This window comes from Rhamphochromis sp. 'chilingali' (assembly GCF_963969265.1).
Source record: "Rhamphochromis sp. 'chilingali' genome assembly, chromosome: 22".
Lineage (NCBI taxonomy): Eukaryota > Metazoa > Chordata > Actinopteri > Cichliformes > Cichlidae > Rhamphochromis > Rhamphochromis sp. 'chilingali'.
In genome coordinates, this window is record NC_137950.1 from 17772773 (window position 1) to 17793103 (window position 20331).

The window sequence follows — 20331 nt, forward strand, 5'->3', positions numbered from 1 at the left end:
ACAAAATCAGTTTACCTGAGTACTGCGACATCAACAAGTAGTGTTAAGCTAAGTGAGAAAACATGATTTGTTAGTGTTATATGTAGCACTGTTTGCAACAAGTGTGTTAAGTCACAACAAGTTCAAAATCGCCTTTTTAAAGTATCAGACGACAAACCAAAAGCAGTCATTCACACTTTTGCTATTATGTTACAAGTCAGCACCGGCTGTGTGTGAGAGAGCATGCAGTATGTTCGTACCTCTCTTCAGGGACAGATTTCCTGGCTCTGCTGAGCTGAAATCATTAATGCACACATACAGTCTGTCTCCAGGCTTGGTGCTGGGAATGGTGACCTCTTCCACAAAGGTGCTGGGGAACTGACCTGAAGGAACAGATGTGAACATCATCGGTAAATTCATTAAAGACATCTCCTAAAAATGCCTGAAATGTCAGGCAGTGACAACACCTTCCTGAATAATTCTTCTCTTTAGGGGTTGCCACAGCAGATCATGTGCCCCCAAATGTCCAAACCACCTCAGCCTTGCCTCTCCAACTTTGTCTCCAATCCACTCAACCTGAGCTGTCCCTACCTTTCCATCCCGCTCGCCCCAATGAAAAATCTTCACATCATCAGCTCAGCCTCCGGTCTTTTTGTCAGTGCCATCGTCTCCAAACCATCACACCAGATCTCACTACCAAACCTTCCCTTTCACTCTTGCTGCTATCCTTCTGGCACCCCATGAGCGCCTCATCTCCACCCACTCCAACCTCCTTCACCTCTCGTGTGTGCATTCCATTGCTCTGGATGGCTGACCCCACATATTTAAACTCATCTATCTTCACTACCTCTGTTCCCTGCAGCTTTGCTGTAACACCCATCTCACTTTTTTTTGTTGGCATTTTGCACACGTGTACAAAATATCAACAAATCCCATTTTCAGGATCAGCTGAACAAGCTATTGTTGACTTCCCCTCTGCATGAGCAGCGGTGTTTGACTGTTCGGCTTCTCTCACACATTAACACAGATCACTTCAGATCCAGGTTTACTTCTGGAACTCGAATTGATTAAGGTGAGGAGGTTTCCTGGTCAGAAGCTGCAGGATAAAGGGAACTCGCTAGCTGTGCATTCATCTGCACTATTCTCACACTGATGTATTGTGCTGCAAACCAGTCACAGAATTTGTGTTGTGCTCTTGTAGGTTAAACACTGTGTAATACCCAGTTTGGCTGGACACACAGGAAAGTTCAGGCATGTGTCAAAACAGATGATCACAAATAATCATTGCTACTTGATTATTTCCAGACTAGTTAATAATTTAAACCTCTCTGTTTCACCCTCATCAGTCATGAAAGTGTTAAGTTACAAACAGAAGAAAGGAGGATCATGTGCATGAGTGTGTGAATGTCAAAATAGCAATAAGTCACTAAAATTCCATGTAGCTTGTTTCCATGTTTAGTAACTCTTAGTAGGTGTCTCTATTTATCTTTATGGAAACCTTTATTCATGCAGGTCCCTCAACAGTAATAACGAAAACGGTCACTTTACCTGTAACGCCATCTTTGTTGCCGAGCAACCAGAACTCATCCACGACACTGAGCACCTCGATGACATCGCCAGTAAATAGTGGTAGCTCCTCGGAGACGCTGGGGAGAAACTCAAACACAGCGCGCACCACAGATCCTGCTTCCATTACTCATAACCTGCAGAGGCAGACAGAGAGATTTGAAAGGTCACTCTCAAACTAGTCCACGTACAACTTCAATTAAAAGGGTGATTCATTTAAAAAAAAAAAAAAAAAAAAGATCTACAGCCTCTGGGAGAGAGCTAGCCTTGGTGAAATAACAGCAAATGAAAGGGGAAGCGAGAGCGTGAGAAGCCATCAATAGAAAGGAGACAGACAAGAAAGAGAAAAAGAAAAAGAGAGCCTCCATTTAGGAAGGCTGAAGGACATTCCTCCTCTATTCTCCTCTTTCTTTGACTTCTCCTGAGGAAATAAACATTGCAAAGGAAAGCAACAGCAGCTCAAACGGCACACTCCTTCCTTCGACTGGACGCTGTGTATCACAGAAATATGCAAACAGATTTTCTAGTGAAGCCAGTGAAAACCTGGATATGAGTCACAAGTTTAAGCTACTGTTTTTGTTTTGGGTATAATGCAGTGAACCTAGCATTTTACATGTTCTACATCACATCGACATAAAGCTTCACTCATCAGGCCTCAAATGATTAAAGATTTTGACATAATTATTATCATAATACTCTAATAAATAACCAAGCAGAAACCTCAATGGGAAAGAAACAAAATCACTGCGAAGGTTCCAAAACATCCCTCTGAGATTTTTTCCCATATTGACATGACAGCATCACACAGTAGCTGCAGATTTGTTATCTGCACATCCATGATCGTAATCTCGTTTCACCAAATTCTAAAGGTGCTCTGTTGGATTGAGATTTAGTGGCGCTGTCATGTTTAAGAAACCAGTCTGAGGTTATTTAGTCTCTGTGACATGGTTCACTGAAGCCTTAAAGGGATGGACACCAAAAATACTCAGACAGGCATTTAATTGATGTTCAGCTGATACTAAGGGGATACTACACCAGTATAATAACTGGGTCAAATTTAACCAATTCAGCAATTATGTCTAATCGTCTCAACCTATGGTTGAAAAAGCACAACACACAGTGTTTGGATAATTAAATGCATGGATGAATGCATTTACAGCTTCTCTGTAACTGGTATATAATGAATTGTACTTCAGGTCACAGAGCATCAATATTCACATTTGTATTCTGTAGCAGACTTTTTCCAATTATCAGTAAAATGAGCAAATACCCAAAACATCCAAAGCCTTGTGTATCATTATCTGGAGACAGTCAGACTAACCACAGGTGGGGATAGACAGGCTGAAGGAGACTGGAAATGAGAGAAGAGGGCTGCAGTTTGTCACAGTGAAAGGGGTCTCTGTCTCTGAAAGGGAGGGGACAAGACCGTATCCCAGTTCTGTGCCACTGTCTCTGGAGAGAGATGCGGTCCAGATTATCCTGGATGTGGCGACGAGGGGAATAAAGGAGCAGATGACCAGCTGTTAAAAAAACAGAGGTTTCCTAAGCAACCGCGTCTATGGGCGTGTTCGGGTTATTGTCTCTTACACTGTTAAGGTTAACCAACACTGTTTTGCGTAACAAACATAACTGGTGCTCTCTGTGTGGCAGATCGTGAACTCAACACCGCTCAGCCATAAAGACCTCAATGAAACCTAAGCAGAGGCTGCAACTAATGCAAGCCAAAGGGAGAGGTCCAACCAGAGGCTTAAAACGGTGCAGGCAATGAAAAACAAATGGGCCGTTTAATCATTTATAAAGAACACTATGTTGTTCGGTGCTTATTATTATTTGTGCAGTAAACAGGCCACAGTAGTTCTAAAGAGAATGAGGAAGTAACCCAGATGACTCAAAAATCAGGCATACCTCATACAACAACACACCTATACATTCAAAGGCCATTTCTGGTGAACCACACAACCTCTGGCTGAGTTACAACATCAATCCAGGACTCCGTAGTCTACTCACAACTACAGGCCAGTGGCCACTCTTCAGTGTTGATGATGTGCACATCCTGGACAGGGAGGAACGCTGGTTTGAGCAAGGAGTCAAGGAGGCCATTCACGTGAAAAGGAAAAGTCCATCTCTGAATGAGGAGGGGGCCATCTTCCAATGCTGTGACTGCAGCCATTCCCCAACTCTATGTGAATGGTACTCATTGGTTGGTCATGACAATTTGCATATTAATGATCATGAAACTGACCGCTCGGCCCATTGTTAGCCAGCGGTGCTAGGGTCAGCCATTATGCAAATGTGCTGTTTATGGGGTTTGGGAAAATTGCAGTCAGCTGAGACTACATTAGTCATTTGGTTGAGTGACGAAATGTTTCTCCCACTGAAATCACACGAACAGATCGAGCTTCTGTGAACACTGCAGTCCCTGCTCTCTGTCTGTGTCACATCTGTATAAAAAGCTACGCGTACACACAAACAGAGGCCACAGATGACAGCTGCATTCACGCAACATTCAGCATCACGTTTCAGCAGTGCTGCAAATGAGTGAACTTAGTTTTTGTGTTTCTGAATTTAATTGTGGTCAAACAATTAGAGTATGTAACCGCCAACATCACTCCCTCTCATTAATCACTCTCTAGTTTGCTTGGTCACTGCTGCTGGCTCAGACGAAGAGTCCTGTCTTGAAAGATATCTTTACAAAGAGCGATTTAACAATTTAAATATCAAATTACTCATACAGTCTATACAAATATTCATTTTTTCTTGCTTTTTGAGTAAAAGAAAATATTAACGTCAGTAAGGATTTAAATATTTCTTTCATCAAGACCCGCTGTATCATTTAAGCGTTTCCTTAACTTCTTAAGCAGCATATATCGCCTCATAACCCCTGAAAAGACAGGACAACAGCAGCTGCATCTTCAACATCACAAGGATTAGACATGCCCTGACACGCACCTCTGAGGAATGGTTTCCATGAAACAATGAATGATACTGATCTATCGCACTCACAGCCTGATAGGCTGGGAGTAAATAAGACCAGTTCCTGTAAACAAATACAGACTGAATTTTGTGTCTGGTGAGTCAGAAATGAATAAATAAGAATTTATTTCCCTCCTAGAGTAAATGACACTAAATCATTAAAGGTAAGAGAGGTTTAAAAAAAGTTCTCAATGACACAGAACAAGAGTAGTCAAGCTAGTCACAAATGAAAACAATGCAAACTCAACTCAAACTTCGAACTTCAGTCGTTGAAGCGCTTTACAAAACACAAGTCAAACTATGAACCCACACCCAGCAGGGTTTTACGAAGCTCAGCCACTTCCGGCTGGTTTGTTACGTACAGTTGTGGCGTACAAAGTGTCCAATCCATTCTGATTGTGCTGAAACCTCCAAACCAGAAGTTGAAACAAAGCAGTCTGCTATTAAAACTCAAGATAAAATGGGTTGATGGTTTGGCATGCGTTCACGGTGTGAGAGTTTAAGTGTTTGCACTCGTGAGCAGTTTGCTCCTGGTTTGCTTAACGATAAATCATGAATCATGAAATATAAAACAAGTGTTTTGTAAACATTGAGCAAATTTCCCGTAATTTCTTTTTTTTTAAAAATCACCCAATGTGAAACACATGGGCGATCTTACCAGCAAAAGTCGTATTTGTTTATGTTAATGATATTCAAAGTCACATTATGCTGCTCAAATGGCATCTCCAACTGGGAGGAAAAAAGGTGATATTTACTCCTCGGTCTCTTAATCTTCAACCAGCCTGGTCTTGTCCATCATCGCAGCAAAGCTAACAACCAACACCCAGAAAGCCAAACCTCTTTCCTGCCACGGGTAAGTGGGATCTTGGATCTTTTTTGAAGTTAATCCTCAGATCCACGTCCAGCCAGACAAGCTTCTTAGTTTTATTTATGGGTACGTCAGTGTGTCAGCGGCCCCTGCCGCTTTTTCCACCGTGCCCTGGCAGATGAAAAAAGCTGCCTTCAGGTAGAAGTTTTCCAGCAGTACAGCAGAAGCATATAGCAACTGACCACAGTCTGAATGAAATTTGAAGCAGTTCACATAAAAATAAGCTTTTATGTATATCACACAGAAATTCCACTCCTGAAATGCTGTTGATAAGAAATATAAATGGTTGTGCCGTCGCTAAACGCAGTACTAAATATTTCACGCAAGTAGCACTGTGAATATTTACTACATTAATGAATATTATAACGATGCTTGAGCATGACTACAATCTTGTTTATTGGCTCTGTTACAGATAAAAAGGTTGCATGAAGCACACAAGAAAGAAATTTTGTACAGTTCTGGGAGGTCGACACATTTCTTCACAGCCGTCCTCTTTGTGTCACTTCACAAGTCTTCACATTCCAAAAAATACCCTGTGTTGCTTTAGGCGAGGGAGCTGACGGTGCATGCATGATGCAACGCACTGATCAGTATTTTCATACTGATGCAAAGCAGCATTGCACAGAGTTTACAAGCAAGTTGGCAGTTTAACACTGGCTAATGTGTGATCCAAGTGCAGCGGCTATTTGTGTTGTCATATGCAAATCTGTCAGGTTATAGTTAAAAAGGTTCAGGGCTCCAGTTCCTAGGAAAAAAAGGTTTAAGCCAAAATCAAATATCTTATTAACTTCAGATATTAGAAGCAAGAAAATAAATCTATCCCTCTATCTATCTATGTGTGTGTGTCAATTAGGGCTGCCACAAACGATTATTTTGATAGTCGACTAGTCACCGATTATTTTTGCGATTAGTCGACTAATCAGATCATCATCCATTGGACGTACAGCTTATTGCACCAGCAGCATCTGGTCTTATATAACTATCATTAGCTTACAGCTTGAAGTGTTTGTGCTAACTAAAAACAAAGACAAGATGGTAGTTTATTAATTTTTAATGAAATTTGCAGATTGTTTCGGTGAAGTTTAATAAACTCCTTGCTTTCTAAAATATAACAGGACACCGGAGTATATTCTCCAGCATCTCACACTTCTGATAATCAGCTGTCTGCTTGACAGTTTTAGCTGTGCAAAAACTATACCTTTAATCTCAGCCAAACCGATTTACTCAGGAACAAATAAAATACTGAAAAAAGCCAAACAATAACATTTAAGTTATCTAAGTGACTTATATATATGTTTAACCTGACTAGCGAAATACAGCGGTGGGTTTGAAAACGATTTGCCGGGAGTCCGGTGTTCTCACGGCTCTAGTTAGCCTTGCCCCCGCCTAGCTAACGAGCTAGTGGGTAACAGACGTCTCCGAAAACGTCGGAGCGCTTTTGAAAATATGTGGTGTCTTGATAAACTGAGCAGATATTTGAGGTTTACACAGCTACATTCTCGCCTGAAAATGTGTTAAACGTTTATTTTGTGACCCAGAAAGAATAATAAGAGTAAAGTTAAAACTAACTAGCTGCCGCCATTGTTGACAACTGCGCTGGGCTGCGCTATGAATTCTGGGACACAGCTTCTTCTTCTTCGGGGTTTAACGGCAGCTGGCATCCTTGGACATGCAGTGCTGCCATCTTCTGTTTCAGTCCGTTATTACACTCTTAAATCCTACTACTCATTCCTGCGTCCTTTGTGATCTTACAAAGCTTCAAACGATGCGTCGACTATTAAATTAGTCGTCGACGATTTTAATAGTCGACATAATCGTGACTAGTCGACTAATCGTGGCAGCCCTAGTGTCAATCAATATCAACACAACAGTCCCCAGACATGCAATATTGCAAACTTTAGAGTAGAAAGAGTGAAATACCACGACAACTACTACATTTAACCTTTTTTTATACAGATAGTCCCACTGAGATTCAATGTCTTATTTACAAGAGAGTTCTGTTTCAGACACGCATAATAAAATAATAATAAATAAACTGATAAAATCAAACTATTCCAGAAGTGGAAAACTTTGTTGATTGCATAACATGCCTCTAACACCTTAATTAGGCCCAACTTTCAATTTGTCTTATTCCTTTAAACACCTATAAATAAGCAACAGATTTACTAAGGAAACAAAATTACTGTGTGGCAGAAAGCAGTGGAAAATTCTGTAGGCATTCTGACAATGCACACGTTTTTTAATCAAATGCAGCCAGTTCATTTCAGCCATCATCATCAGTGCAGTTCACAAAGATCAGTGCAAAAGCAGGTCACAAATTACTACATCTGATGAGGTTACAAGTAAACAACTCACAATAACAGTACTCAGCTGAATAACTTCAACACAGTTGTAGTTATTACACACAGGTCCACTGTATAAACCTACATATATCTGCCTATTACACCCAACCTGTTGGATGTGTAGAATAAAACCTTAAAACATAATCTGCAATCAGATCCTGGGCGAGTTTTGGTGAATGAACTTACTGTTGATGTGTCACGTGAATAAATGTGTGAGTTGTTTTAAGTCTTAAAGCATTTGTTAAAGTCAAAGAAAGGAATCTTACTCATAGTCAGCTATGGGCAACTAAAAGGGGGTAAATGAAAGTGATGTTGCAGAGCTCTGTGTGTATGCACTCGTAAATAAAGATGCTGCTAAATACAGACAGAGCAAACACAGAGGCTTTTGTACTTTCTGAAGTTTTCATTATAGACCGCTCTCTGTAGAAAAGTGAACTGAAACCTGAAACATTGCGAACGACTCTGCTCGCTGTAAAAAAGTAACTTTGCTGCTTGTAATATAACCATGGATTAAATGCTTCTTGCATGCGGGAACTATTCTCCATCCCTCCACTTTACTTTCTGCTCTGTTAAAATACCAGAACATTGGAGCGTCCACACAGGTAGCAACCACGAACAGGATAAAAGGTGGACTTGATGACTGCTACATCATCCACTGGTTTCTGAAATTTCGTTCTAAAGCGAGATTAGCATTTTAAAACACATAAGAGCTGTACAAAGTAAACATTGAGGTGGCTTCTAGGTTAAAAAAAACAAAAGACCAGCAGAAGGCGATTGCTGTGATTGCCATCTCTGGTCCTACTGAAGTCTATGAGAAAACAGGTTACCGTCTCAACCTCTGTAACCACTTTCCTGTTGAGTTTATGGGCTCATTCACACATTTTTGGGTTATATTGAACAAAATATTGAAAATGAGAAAATTATTTCTATTTTTAAAATCTTGGTCGCACCATGTTTTTAACTCAGGTTTTTCCTGAGTTACAAAACCAGATACTCACTGGGTAAAAACTTGTCCGTCACAAGTAAGGAGCCAATGAGCGTACAGTTTCAGTCAGACCTGCCTTTCTCGCCACATCTGTTATTATTGTAGCCAACATGGTGATGACAGAAACGCTCATCTCGAGGGTTCAAAACAGGATTTCAGACACCAATAAGCGACGTGGCAGTAGCTACATCCATCTTTTATACTTTCTGTGGAAACTAAAGCAAAGCTTTGATAAAGCACTAACAGCACTGAGCTATCAACCTGTGCTAATCATCATTATTACACAAATAAAATCAATTATATTAATATCAGTATTAGTGTTTTTGATATAATTAGTTAAGAAATATGGAAAACATAACATATATTCCCATATATAATATAAGGCAAAACTTCTTGAAGCTCTCAATTAGGGCTGGGCCATATCATACCGTTCACGGTAATACTGTTATAATGTTGGGCAACGATAATATGGGTAAAACACGCGTGTGCAGTGCCTTTGTTTTCATACACACATGGCAGAAAAAGCATGGCAGCGATGCAGAATGAGAAGGGCGAAAGCGGATCGTTGAATGAAACGGATGAACCAGAATTGGTTTGTAAAAATGCTCCAACTTCAGTGGTGTGGGACTGGTTTGGCTTTCGTCCGTCAGATACACAACAAAGCAGTATTTTTGGTAGAGCATGCTAGCGGGCCGTCGTTATTACCGTGTTTTTTGGAAAATATGGCACACTTTTTCTGAAAATCGACAGTGCCCCTTATAATCCCGTGTGCCTTATGTATGAATTCTGGTTGTGTTTACTGACCTCGAAACGATTTTATGTGGAACACGGCCCTTGAAAATCTGTCAAATGTTTCAGTACGACTTTGCTAAGCTACGAAGCCACACCGCTTGATGGATTGTCGGAGCATTACGGCTACCGTAGGCAGGAGCCTCGCGGAGTGATACGTACTGTGCTTCAACATAATTTTACCGTATTGTGTGTGTATAACCTCTTTTTAAATTTTGCGGATATTATACATGGTCATGCTGAGGATATGTCAGCCAATTTCCACTGGAAATGCCTTTTGGTTAAACTGTCAGCAAGGATTTGCATTTGCACTGTTAAATTTCTGTATAACTTTAAAGCACATAAAACAGCTGCTTGTTTAAGTGAAAATACATTGATGGGGGTTTTTGCTCCAATAAAGTTGTGGAGTTGTAAAGTATTTTGTCTAGTGTCAATTATATCGTCAGTTATATCGTTATCGCAAATGTTTTCAAATGTATATCATGATAAATATCTTTGGTCATATCGCCCTGCCTCAGTCACAATAAGCCCCAGCTGTACTATAAAAACACTCCCCAGCCGGCCTGTTTGGTGTCATCTCAGCTAATTATTGCTCATTTTACTCATCAGGCCAGTGTCATATTTTCACCAAAAACAGCAGACCACTCATCCCAACAATGAAAAACACAGAAAGAATGCCGGGATACTCCTTTATTATGTTCCCTCAGTTTCAAATACCAAAACAACAACACATTTAACATGTCTAATAATCAACATGCTGGTCGTTTCTTCCCCCCGACTTTGTAAAAGAATAACGCACTTCAAGATGTCAGTGACTCATCCTGACTCACAACACAGAGAGCTGAGGATTATTTTTCCTGGATCTGAATGAAAGAAAAATAAAACAAGAGTGAAAAAACAAAGTCGCGTCAGGGGGGGGAAAGGCATGTCCGGAGAAAATACATTTCCACCAAAAAGACAGGAGACCTGTGCTGGATGGTAACAGATTACGTTTTAACTTTAGAAAATACCCACAACAAAACCCACAGAAAGCTAGAAGCCATCGACACGTGTTCTTTTTATTATGCGTTCATTAATGATATTGACTGTAACGTGTTAGGCGTTAACCCAAAGCAATAAAATGCCTCTTTGTAAAGTACAAGGGCCATTTCACAGAGTGGAAGATCCTCACTGAAGACCTCATCTTTCCATTATGATTTATGAGGTCTTGATAAGCACTTGGACTTGCATTAAAGCTTAATATCAGGTTTATATACATCTTCACAGTAAACACAACAGTACATAATGATTATTTCAGGGAGAATGAAACAGCTTCATTGGGACTAGCGTGTGTCACTTGGCACCGTCCTGTAGAAAGTAACAGGATTACGACAGACAGCTAAGTCAACAGCTGACACACACACACACACACACACACACAGTGTAAACATACACACACTTCACAGCTGACACGTCGCACAATGAACCTACTGTCTGACCTGGGACATGGCCCTGAAACGTCTTCACCTTTTAGTAAACTCTGTCTGTCTGCATATGTTTAAGAAAAATAGATTAACACAATTTAATTCTTTATGGTTTTTTCCGTTTGTTTCATTTTTTTAAGAGAAATGTCAGTAATATAACTAAAAGTAATATTGAGCATGTCGGAGACAAAATTTGATTTGTAAATAACGCACTGAGGTATGTGGCGTTTAGAATAGAGGATGAAGGACGCATGTTTTTATCTGTTCCAGAGGCGCGCTTCCTCCCGGTTATGACTTACTGGGAGAAAAAAATGAGCGTTGGTCGATTTACAACCATCAAGCTAACAACAAGCTCTTAATGAGCTAAACCTCAAAACTCAAGACAAGATTAATGCTGTCTTTTGGATTAAAGCTGTGGCATCCACTCACTAATAAAAACCAGCATTTGCTGTTGTCTAGAGTTCGGAAAAGCCATAACTGAAAATGATTGCATGTTTTTTCATTCTGGAGATCAAACAGTGAGTTGATTGTTCAGGAACCAATCAGCAAAGGAATCACTAATGAGAACAAAACTGTGTAGCTGCAGCTGTTACGCTCCATAACTGCTTTTTAACGACGCGACAGGAGTTCAGCGCGTTCTTACAACTACATCAGTTCATCCGTCTTTGCCACTGCTGCGTGGCATCTCGAGTTTTTCCCTGCACACAGGTATCCTCCAGCTGAAGCAGTGACTCAGTGTGAGACCACAGTGGAGGAAGTGGGATCTGCTGACTGCCTGTATCTTTTATTTGAACGAACTCTGATGCCAACAATAAAGCCGCTGCCTCATTATCTACGTGCCTTCCAGGACAGGGCTTGCACTGACGCGTGACCTCTGTGCCATTCATCCTATTCAGACATATTAAAGTGGCAGGCTGGCACGTGCCTGTGCAACCCACAAACGCACACTAACGCACTGTTAGAATCCTCTGGAGTTGGCTGGGCGTCTTTTCATTGAGTTTGTTTACCGGGGACTCTGGCTGTGCAGCAGTGCAGCGTGCTTCCATCCAGAATGCTGAGTCCAGCGAAACACATTCACCCCGAAACAGCATAATCAAAGCAGGTGGACTGTTCTAGATATTAAAAAAAAGAAATACTGGGACACCTGCTGTCTCGCTTTTGGCCATCTGGTCTTTCAGCACATAGGATGGAGGGAGAGAAAGAGATGGCCTGACAGTTGTCAACACAAGTCATGTGGTTTTATGGCCATGTGTTTATAGAGTGAATGGCTCTCAGGCCTCCTGTGGGGTGATGACATGACCAATTGAGATATCAGTGGAGTTTTATTTTAAACAAACAAAGACCGGAAGCAGAGCGTAAACATGGGATTATTTAGTTTACGATATTATAATGATTGGATGGTCTAATCTATGTTATATTCCATGTCTGCTTTATAAAATATCAGTCATGAAAATGTCTGAAAAATTTAAAAAAAAATGTCAAAGTACAAAAATATAATGTTTGCTGATTGTTTTTCTAGCAGTCAACTTATGCACATGCATGCATAAAAAGCAGCTCGCATTGCTCTAAACAACAAATAAAAAGGGCACAGAAGAAATAGGAGCGCAGCCTTGCTTTACAATGCATTTCATCCAGATGAGGCAGCACTTCCATGGCCTCAGCCAGCTGCATGTAGAGAACACATCTGGCGAGCTGATTCAAATGACCGCAGATGCCAAATTCTTGTTTAAATATTTGGCGGACCCATGTTGCTCTACTCAGACATGTGAGCAGGCCCCAGTGACTACACAGAGAAAAACGGCAAAAGCATCCAAACCTACTAGACAGCATGTTAACATGCCAACTTTGCATATCAGTACAAACAATTTCTACAGTAGAAAAAAAACTCTTCCTTTTACTTCTAATCATACTCAAGTTAAGTGTAAAGGGTGAAGTAATATACAAGGCATCATGTAACGTAAGTATTTTGGACACATAAATACAAGAACAGAATGATAATGGTAACAATATGACAGAGCCAACTAGATTTTCACTAGTCTAATACAGAGGCCTAGATACTGGTTGGCAACCACCGTCAAAAAATGTATATTCCGTGATGCAAGGAGGTATATGCTGTGCACAGAAACATCTTGTAATCTTGCTTTGATCATTAGATCGCAGCGGTCACCATTAGCTTGCACGGAAAGCACCAAAAAAAGCAAACATTATGCCTCACTGTTACCACCAACACATTTCTAAAGGTGCAACTTTTACTTTGAAGGCAAATATTCAAAGATTCCAGTTTGAGTCGCACTTTCTCAAGTTTAAATACTGCTCGGCTACTAGTTCACGAGTGTTTGCTGACAAGTCAGTGTTTGCCATGCAAACTACAGGCAGCTGTGGCAACGACTGCTAACGACTGTCAGTAACCTACACCGGCCACTCATGGTTGGTGATTAATCGTTAACAGATGTTTGGAGGGTATCTCCGATACCGATGTAATGTTCAGGAAGAAGAAAGTCACTAAGCTATTTCTGAAAATGTAACAAACTGATTTAAACTGAAAATGCCTTTAAACTATAATTATTGGAATTAACCATCATGGTGTCACCAACTTGTTTTTAGAAAACAAATGTGATTAGATTGAAACTAGTCATTGAGACCTTGAAATAATTAGGGAAGGTGTCTCCCGAGGTATAGAATTAAGTGAGTATGTCATAGGTCCCCCCTGGCCTTTAAAACAAATGCAGGCACTTCTCCACCTCCTGAAGCCATGTCATTATTTTATAGATCTTCTGCAGTTTACTCCTGGAGACCTGTGCATTATGCTGTTTATCTTAAACATATCATATCTGTCTGAGGACTGTAAAATTACAGTATTACGCAAAAATATCCTCTGGTTAGCAAAACATACTGCAATACAAAGCAGCTCTTACTTGCTTTCTTTCCTAACAGTTAACTGGGTCATGGTAAGACAAGCCCATCTATGGTGCTTTTCATATCAGTCATCTTCCACACCTATGTTTTCCTGCAGTGCAGCCAACCCAGTCTTGTTTATAAATCCTCTAGATACCAAAATCTTCTGCAGTCAATTATTTTGGACACAATGACAATTAGTATTTCACTTATTTACTTGATTTCAAATGCCCATTATGGGGCTGGTAAGGTTAAAGCTATGAGGAAAGTTCAAGTAACATTGCAAGTGTTGCTGCTGAATGTAGGGAAAAACCCTGGGTGGAAACACTCTTTTTTGGCTCATCCATAGAGCCAGATCCACCTCCGCCTCCACATTTTCATTGAGTTTGCTTTCCTGCATCTCTGCAGCTTGGCCAGCGCACAAACATTCCACAAGGGAATGCAGTTATTTTTCAGACTCCACTTCATCCTGACTACTTTTTTCTTTCCTCCCATGACTCACTCCACTCACATAGTTGTCCTTCCATTCCTTTCTAAAGCCTACACGTGTTGAATATCAATGGCTTGCATGACACACACACACACACAGGGTGGAACTGTTCGTTTGCATAAACATTTCCACACTGAGCAGCACAGCTCAGACGACTGCACTCAGAGAGCCGAGGCCTCGTTGTCATAGATACAAGAGATGTGTTTGGATGGCAGAGGGTTTTTCCTGAGAGGACCCCAGAGGTACCCGAGGATATGCCGCACCCTTAAAACATGGATGACTCCTAATAGCTTGCATATGAGCTGTTACATAACATGTCTTTCCTCAGGGATCAAACCATGACGTGCCAGCAGAAAAATCATAAATTCATGGAGGGTGAAACCTTTCACATGTTCTCTCCAAACTTTTACACAATTCGGGGTGAACTGAGGACACTGCGAGAGACTTCCAAGATGGCGATTTCTAGCCTTCTTTAACGCGTTTTCCTTACGGGGCTTGATGTTTGTTAATTATATCTTGGGATAACTTTTACTGGGACTGGCCTGGAATCATCTGGGCACAAAACTGAAATACCAGCCTTGTAGGAATTTGGCACAAATTCTGCCAAAAACACTGAAGCGTGAACCACACCTATCTTTAAATCACTGTGCAATGACAAGAAGATATTTGAGAAAAATGAACATGGTTGCATGAAACAGGATGTAAAAGCTCAACAAAGCTAACGATGAGTCATAGAAAGAAAAAGTACAAGATGTAGCTTTACTCAGAAGTAAAGTAAAGGTCTATAATTGTAATGTCTGCCAGCTATCAAACTGAGCAAATCACTCAGCCTTGGTGAAGTTTTGAGTTTCTTTTGTTTAGTCTATCACATTACAAGTAAGAAAAACTTCTGTCAGTCTCTCCGCCTCGGTGACCGTCCCAACTTGTCTGTTAGATTTAAGCTTTTTTGTCAACAATGTGTCTTATTGTGCCAACATAACTGGCTCGTATGAACACGAGCAGGCCTTAATTTACTTAGTTCCCTCTTCCAAAACATGCATGCTTAAGTTCTTCCTTTGGACACTTCACTTTTTTTTTTTTTACATCAAGTCCAAAATAACTAACCGTTCTCATCATTAAGCCAACCAAACCAAAACTGTGCTGCCAACAAAGACTGCGAGCGATGCTGTCATTGTTAAGGTGTGGGAAATACCTTGTCTTGGAAGTGATGGAATACTTTGTAATCGGAAGAAAAAATGGAATTCCCCATGCTTTCTTAAGTTACTTTTACTTTTGCTACTTGTCCTTCGGGATACTGTGCAGCAGCTGTTGAGTGCATTTTATTGTTTGTAACAATCATAATAATGTATAACATTTGTGCAGCGTGTAATACAAGCAAACTGAGTCAAACATCTCAGGTTTCTTTGCTGATATAGGATCGTGCTGCCAGTATTAATAATTTAGTGTGCAGGAAGTTTCTGTGCATCCAAAATTGTGACTGGATGGTAAACACAAAAAGAGGGCAAGATAACAGAAACAGATACCTAAAATTTCATTAAAGCTAGTAACTTTTTGATTTCAGTTGGATTACAATGTTTGACAGATGTGTGTCACTGCCAAAGCAGTGCGATTGCTAACCATGAGGGTATAATACAGAAACTGAAGCAAAGACTACAGATACTCTGACTGACTGCCAGTTGATGGTGTGAGTCTACATGTGCACATGACTTTACTACTGTGTTAAAAATGTCAAAGGTGCAAAACCGAAATAACATAACCATTTTTGTTGCTTATGCTCATGCAGATATGGAGCAGAATAAAACCACAAACACCAAAGATGGCGATAAACGAAGATTCAAACATCACCAACCCAGCAGAGCGAATCCATGTTGATAAGTTAGTCTGCACGGTCAAAGTAAATACATACATTGTCCTGCAAGAGACATGCAGAAATAAATGGTGCACAAGAGGGAACTAGTTAATCTATCACTCTACCCATTAACTCACTGTAAAAGCATGCACATCAGGAAATAGACACATTAAAATTGAAAGTACAGTTACGCTCTTGTAAACACTCTTTGCTTATTCATAAATGTAAATATTCTGTTTGTTAAGCAGTTAGTGGGATGTATATGTACAGAACTGATCTCCAATGACAAACCCACCATGGGGCCCAAAGAGTGTATAAAAGTTGATACAACCTCCGACCCTAAAGTCAATGTGAAAGTGCCAGGAGTGACCAGTTGAGGCGACTCTTCTGGTTGCAAAATGAAGTCAGTTTGTATACAAATCTGTCACGAACCTCCTTATGATCTCAGTAAACACTCTCCTAATGAGTTCATGATCTCAATTACCAATTTAACTCAACATGAGGCTCTATTCGTACATTATGCTGTAGGTTGTAGCTACCCTGTAAAGAACGGGTCATGTCCGTATCAGCACGCAGTGTCTTCAGTTTCTCATCCAGATCCAACTCTTTACTTGTTCACTATTTAGTTGTACACAAAATGCTAAGGAGCCGCTTGCTTAGTTTTTCTTTACTTTCAACTTTCTTCTTCACAAGGGGTCGCCATAGAAGAAGCGCCATGTGTTTTTACACCAGCTTCCCCACCTGATGCAATCTCCAGGAATTAGGTGAATGTGTTAACCATCACACTATTGGGCTCTCTTTATTTCGGTAAGGTTTGTAAAAAAAATGAACAGATTAGCTACGCATTTGCAACAATATTGATACAAACAGTGCCATCCTCAAGTATCACGGGTGCAGATAGGCAGGCACACAGCCCCTCCCCTCACTAGCAGCTGAACACATGAACAATTCACAGCACTAAACAGCTCTTTCTGGGGTACTTCGAAAGGTCAGTAAAGCTCTGTTTCAAAAACACTTGGGTATTTTACTGTAACTTGGCTGTTGCACAGGTTAACACCAGCTGTTTAACCATTAGCAATTACCCAATAGCCACATTAGCCATCTGTTAGTATTATACAAAACTGACTAGCAGCTATGTATAATAATAAAACAATAATGTAAATGTTGGAGACAGGCAGCAATCAAACCTCAACACTCCTACCTATCAGTAACGTCTACAGACAGCATTAATTTACCAAAAACAAAAAATGTTTGTGTTGAAAATATGTTACGTTTCTTTTGAAGTCCAGAAAAATCTACCAGCTAGAATTTAGCATCTAGACAGAAACAGCAGCAGCCTACTTTACCAACTCTATTTGAGTAACGTCAACAAAAAACATGGTGCCAAGTCACAAGAAACACAGCACTACCTCAAACCAGATAAAAAATATTCTCACACTTTACACTTAACGTTACTATATATTATTTTTTCATTACATCAGACAACTAAAAAGTGTGCTATGATGTTACTGGGGGTTTTTTTGTTTACGACCTTAATTTTTTGTTCTCAGTTTACCCTGTTATCATCTTGAAAACAGTACTGAGAATCAAGTGTTTTCCTGTGAAGGAAAGCTTTTGTTACAGAAAAAGCTATTGTTTAGTGGACTATTGTTATTCTGTCTGCAGAGAAAGTGGCAGAGAAAGCTACATGTTCATGGTAAATTACTAGGATGGTAATAAACAATGACCAGATCGGTTTCCTTTTTAAATATAACCCTAAAACACCTCATTTATGTGAAATAACAATATCATATTTTTTGTTAACTTGAAAACTGGTATCATGACTGGTCCACCATATACAGCACTGTTTGTCTCGCGCTCAGATCTGATTATTTCTAAGTTATCAAACTTTTATCCACAAAGATATCTGCAAAGTTACATTATTGCCATTATATACATATCGATAAATGACCAATATCGCTAATCTCGGAAGTATGTGATGTAACATTGAAGATCCCGTGCACTTACGTCAGACCACAATGTCGCCTGCGGTTCTCGTTTTGAGGACATCTGTTTACAAAATCACAATGTGTGTGATGACTTCATTGAAAGATCAAGAAGAAATCCCCCTTCACTTTAACGCTAGTCAAGAGTTGGGGGGTAAATCACTAATGCTATATCCTCTGAGGTGATGGAAACACGGTTGTGTGTGTGCTGATCTCGCTCACATGGCATAACAACTGACAGCGACGACCACAGGTGACAGACAGACAGCGGGGGGATTATTTAGTCTGCAGCACCTGTGTTTACTGCCATCACTCATTCAGCTCACGTCAGTAGTCCGCTGGAGTAATAGCTGCGTATTAACACACCGTAGGACGTGTCTGCGGACTGTCATGTATGGGGTACACCCCAAAAGTGCCGCTATTAGAGCGCACACTTCAATGAGCAAATTGTAAAAGTCTCAGGTCTAGTAGAGAAAAAACTGATGTCGTGGCTATAGACAAAAAACCGCGTATTTCTATGTAACTGAACCCCGGTGCTTATAAACTTCGACTGGCACCGTGTAGCAGTCAACGTTTGACTTTCAATGCGCTTTGCTTACCTTTTGGGACCAGGCCGTTAGATCCACTCAGACTAGATACCCAACTTCTCGAGCCTGGTGATGTGGTGCGGTGTTGGCGGAGTTGCCCTTCTCCACGACACCGCAACTTTTTAACAGCTACGCGTCCCACAGCCTCGGAGCTGTGCGACGAGTCATTATTTCCTAGAAGAGCTGTGTGGTTTTGTTTGCGAAAGGCATTAAAACATGTTGACACGCAAGAAGCGGTCCGGCTGTGGTCCTCTGCGGGTGTCGATGTAATCAGCTGTCATCACATTAGCCACGAGAAGAGCCGAGCTGCTCTGCGCCTCTCCTCTCCATGCTTACACACTTTCAACGCCACCCACTTTTCCCGAACAGACCCGCGGCTGGCTCGGCTGATGCCTGACTGAAAAGATTTGAGCAACCTGGCTACTTTTACTCTAGCTTTATATGAAGTTTTTCAAAAGTAGTGTTAGAAGAGTATGTATGTGTGCACTGTTATTTATTCAAAAATGAATAGATTAGTATATACGTGATAACTACTGGGGCCTGTTTCAGTGCAGAAGCCCATTAGCTTACGTTATGCTATCGCATACACATCTTGATATTTTTACTCCTAAAATCAGCTAAAGTAGCTTGGCATGACTCATATTTCAAATATTTATAATTTAGCAGCCCCTAGGTTAATCCACTGTATAAAGCAACCTTAGAAACTTGGCTTAAAATGGTGCTTTTAGGCCAAGTTTCTTGTGATTGGTTACTCTTCCAAAACAGAAGGTTTAAACAGTACATGGGTGCAGCTGGTTATTCGCTGTCTTTGACATCATATAGGAGAAAAAAAATTGCAGGAAACTCAATGTTTGAGGAGCCTGAATATTCTAACTTCATGATCCGAAATTTGGGGCCTTTTTATCATTTGCATCCAGTATTGTATTTTATTACTCTCTATATGTCTCTAGATCACTGAAAATTACTTCGACCTGGGCCATTTTTACATATGACACATTATTATTAGACAAGAACAGAGAGCATCCAGTTTTGTTCTGTTTTTTCAGTTATCAGTCAACTGGCTGATTACAGTTTTTCAAATGTAATCCACTAGAGTGGCTCTCTAAATTTTAAAATCTTTAATTCTGTTTAATTTCAGGGTCTTCTTGGACTAGCATAGTCAATATTTTTGTAAACCATGTATCCAAACGTTAGAATTTGCTGCTTAACCTAGTCATTTTAATCAGCTTTAATAATACAGTCACATGTTGCTTGTAGAAGCCCTTTGAGAGACAGAACAAACCCGTTTACAAGCAGGGAATAAATATATACCAATGCTTTCTCGGTTCTTCAGTCTCATTTCACCACAGGTCAGCACTCGTTTGTACTGTGACGTTGACCCAAACCAAAAAAAAAAGTGTTCACAGCAGTTTTAGGAAGTAACATCATCCCCAAGTTTGGAACTTGTGAGTTTCCGTCTTTCTTTATTTGGTGACCGCACAAGTCATTTGACTGAAATTAATCCTGACTGTTGAGATTTTTTTCTTTAATGTGGTAAGTGTTTTGGGACTAGAAGTAAAT

The 20331-nt window shown here is 40.3% G+C and overlaps 1 protein-coding gene across 4 annotated transcripts in view; it reads right to left on the reverse strand.

The window, feature by feature from the left end:
- dnmbp (dynamin binding protein) overlaps nucleotides 1-19112 on the reverse strand; it is a 50328-nt gene extending 31216 nt beyond the window's left edge. For all 4 annotated transcript variants that reach the window (XM_080873329.1, XM_080873328.1, XM_080873327.1 and 1 more), the window contains exons 1-3: nucleotides 18784-19112; nucleotides 1528-1682; nucleotides 240-362 (exon numbers count right to left, since the gene is read on the reverse strand). In XM_080873329.1, the coding sequence (XP_080729455.1) occupies nucleotides 240-362; nucleotides 1528-1672 (268 nt within the window). In that variant the 5' untranslated portion in view covers nucleotides 1673-1682; nucleotides 18784-19112. The remainder of the gene's footprint in view (nucleotides 1-239; nucleotides 363-1527; nucleotides 1683-18783) is intronic.
- Nucleotides 19113-20331: the final 1219 nt, after the last annotated feature.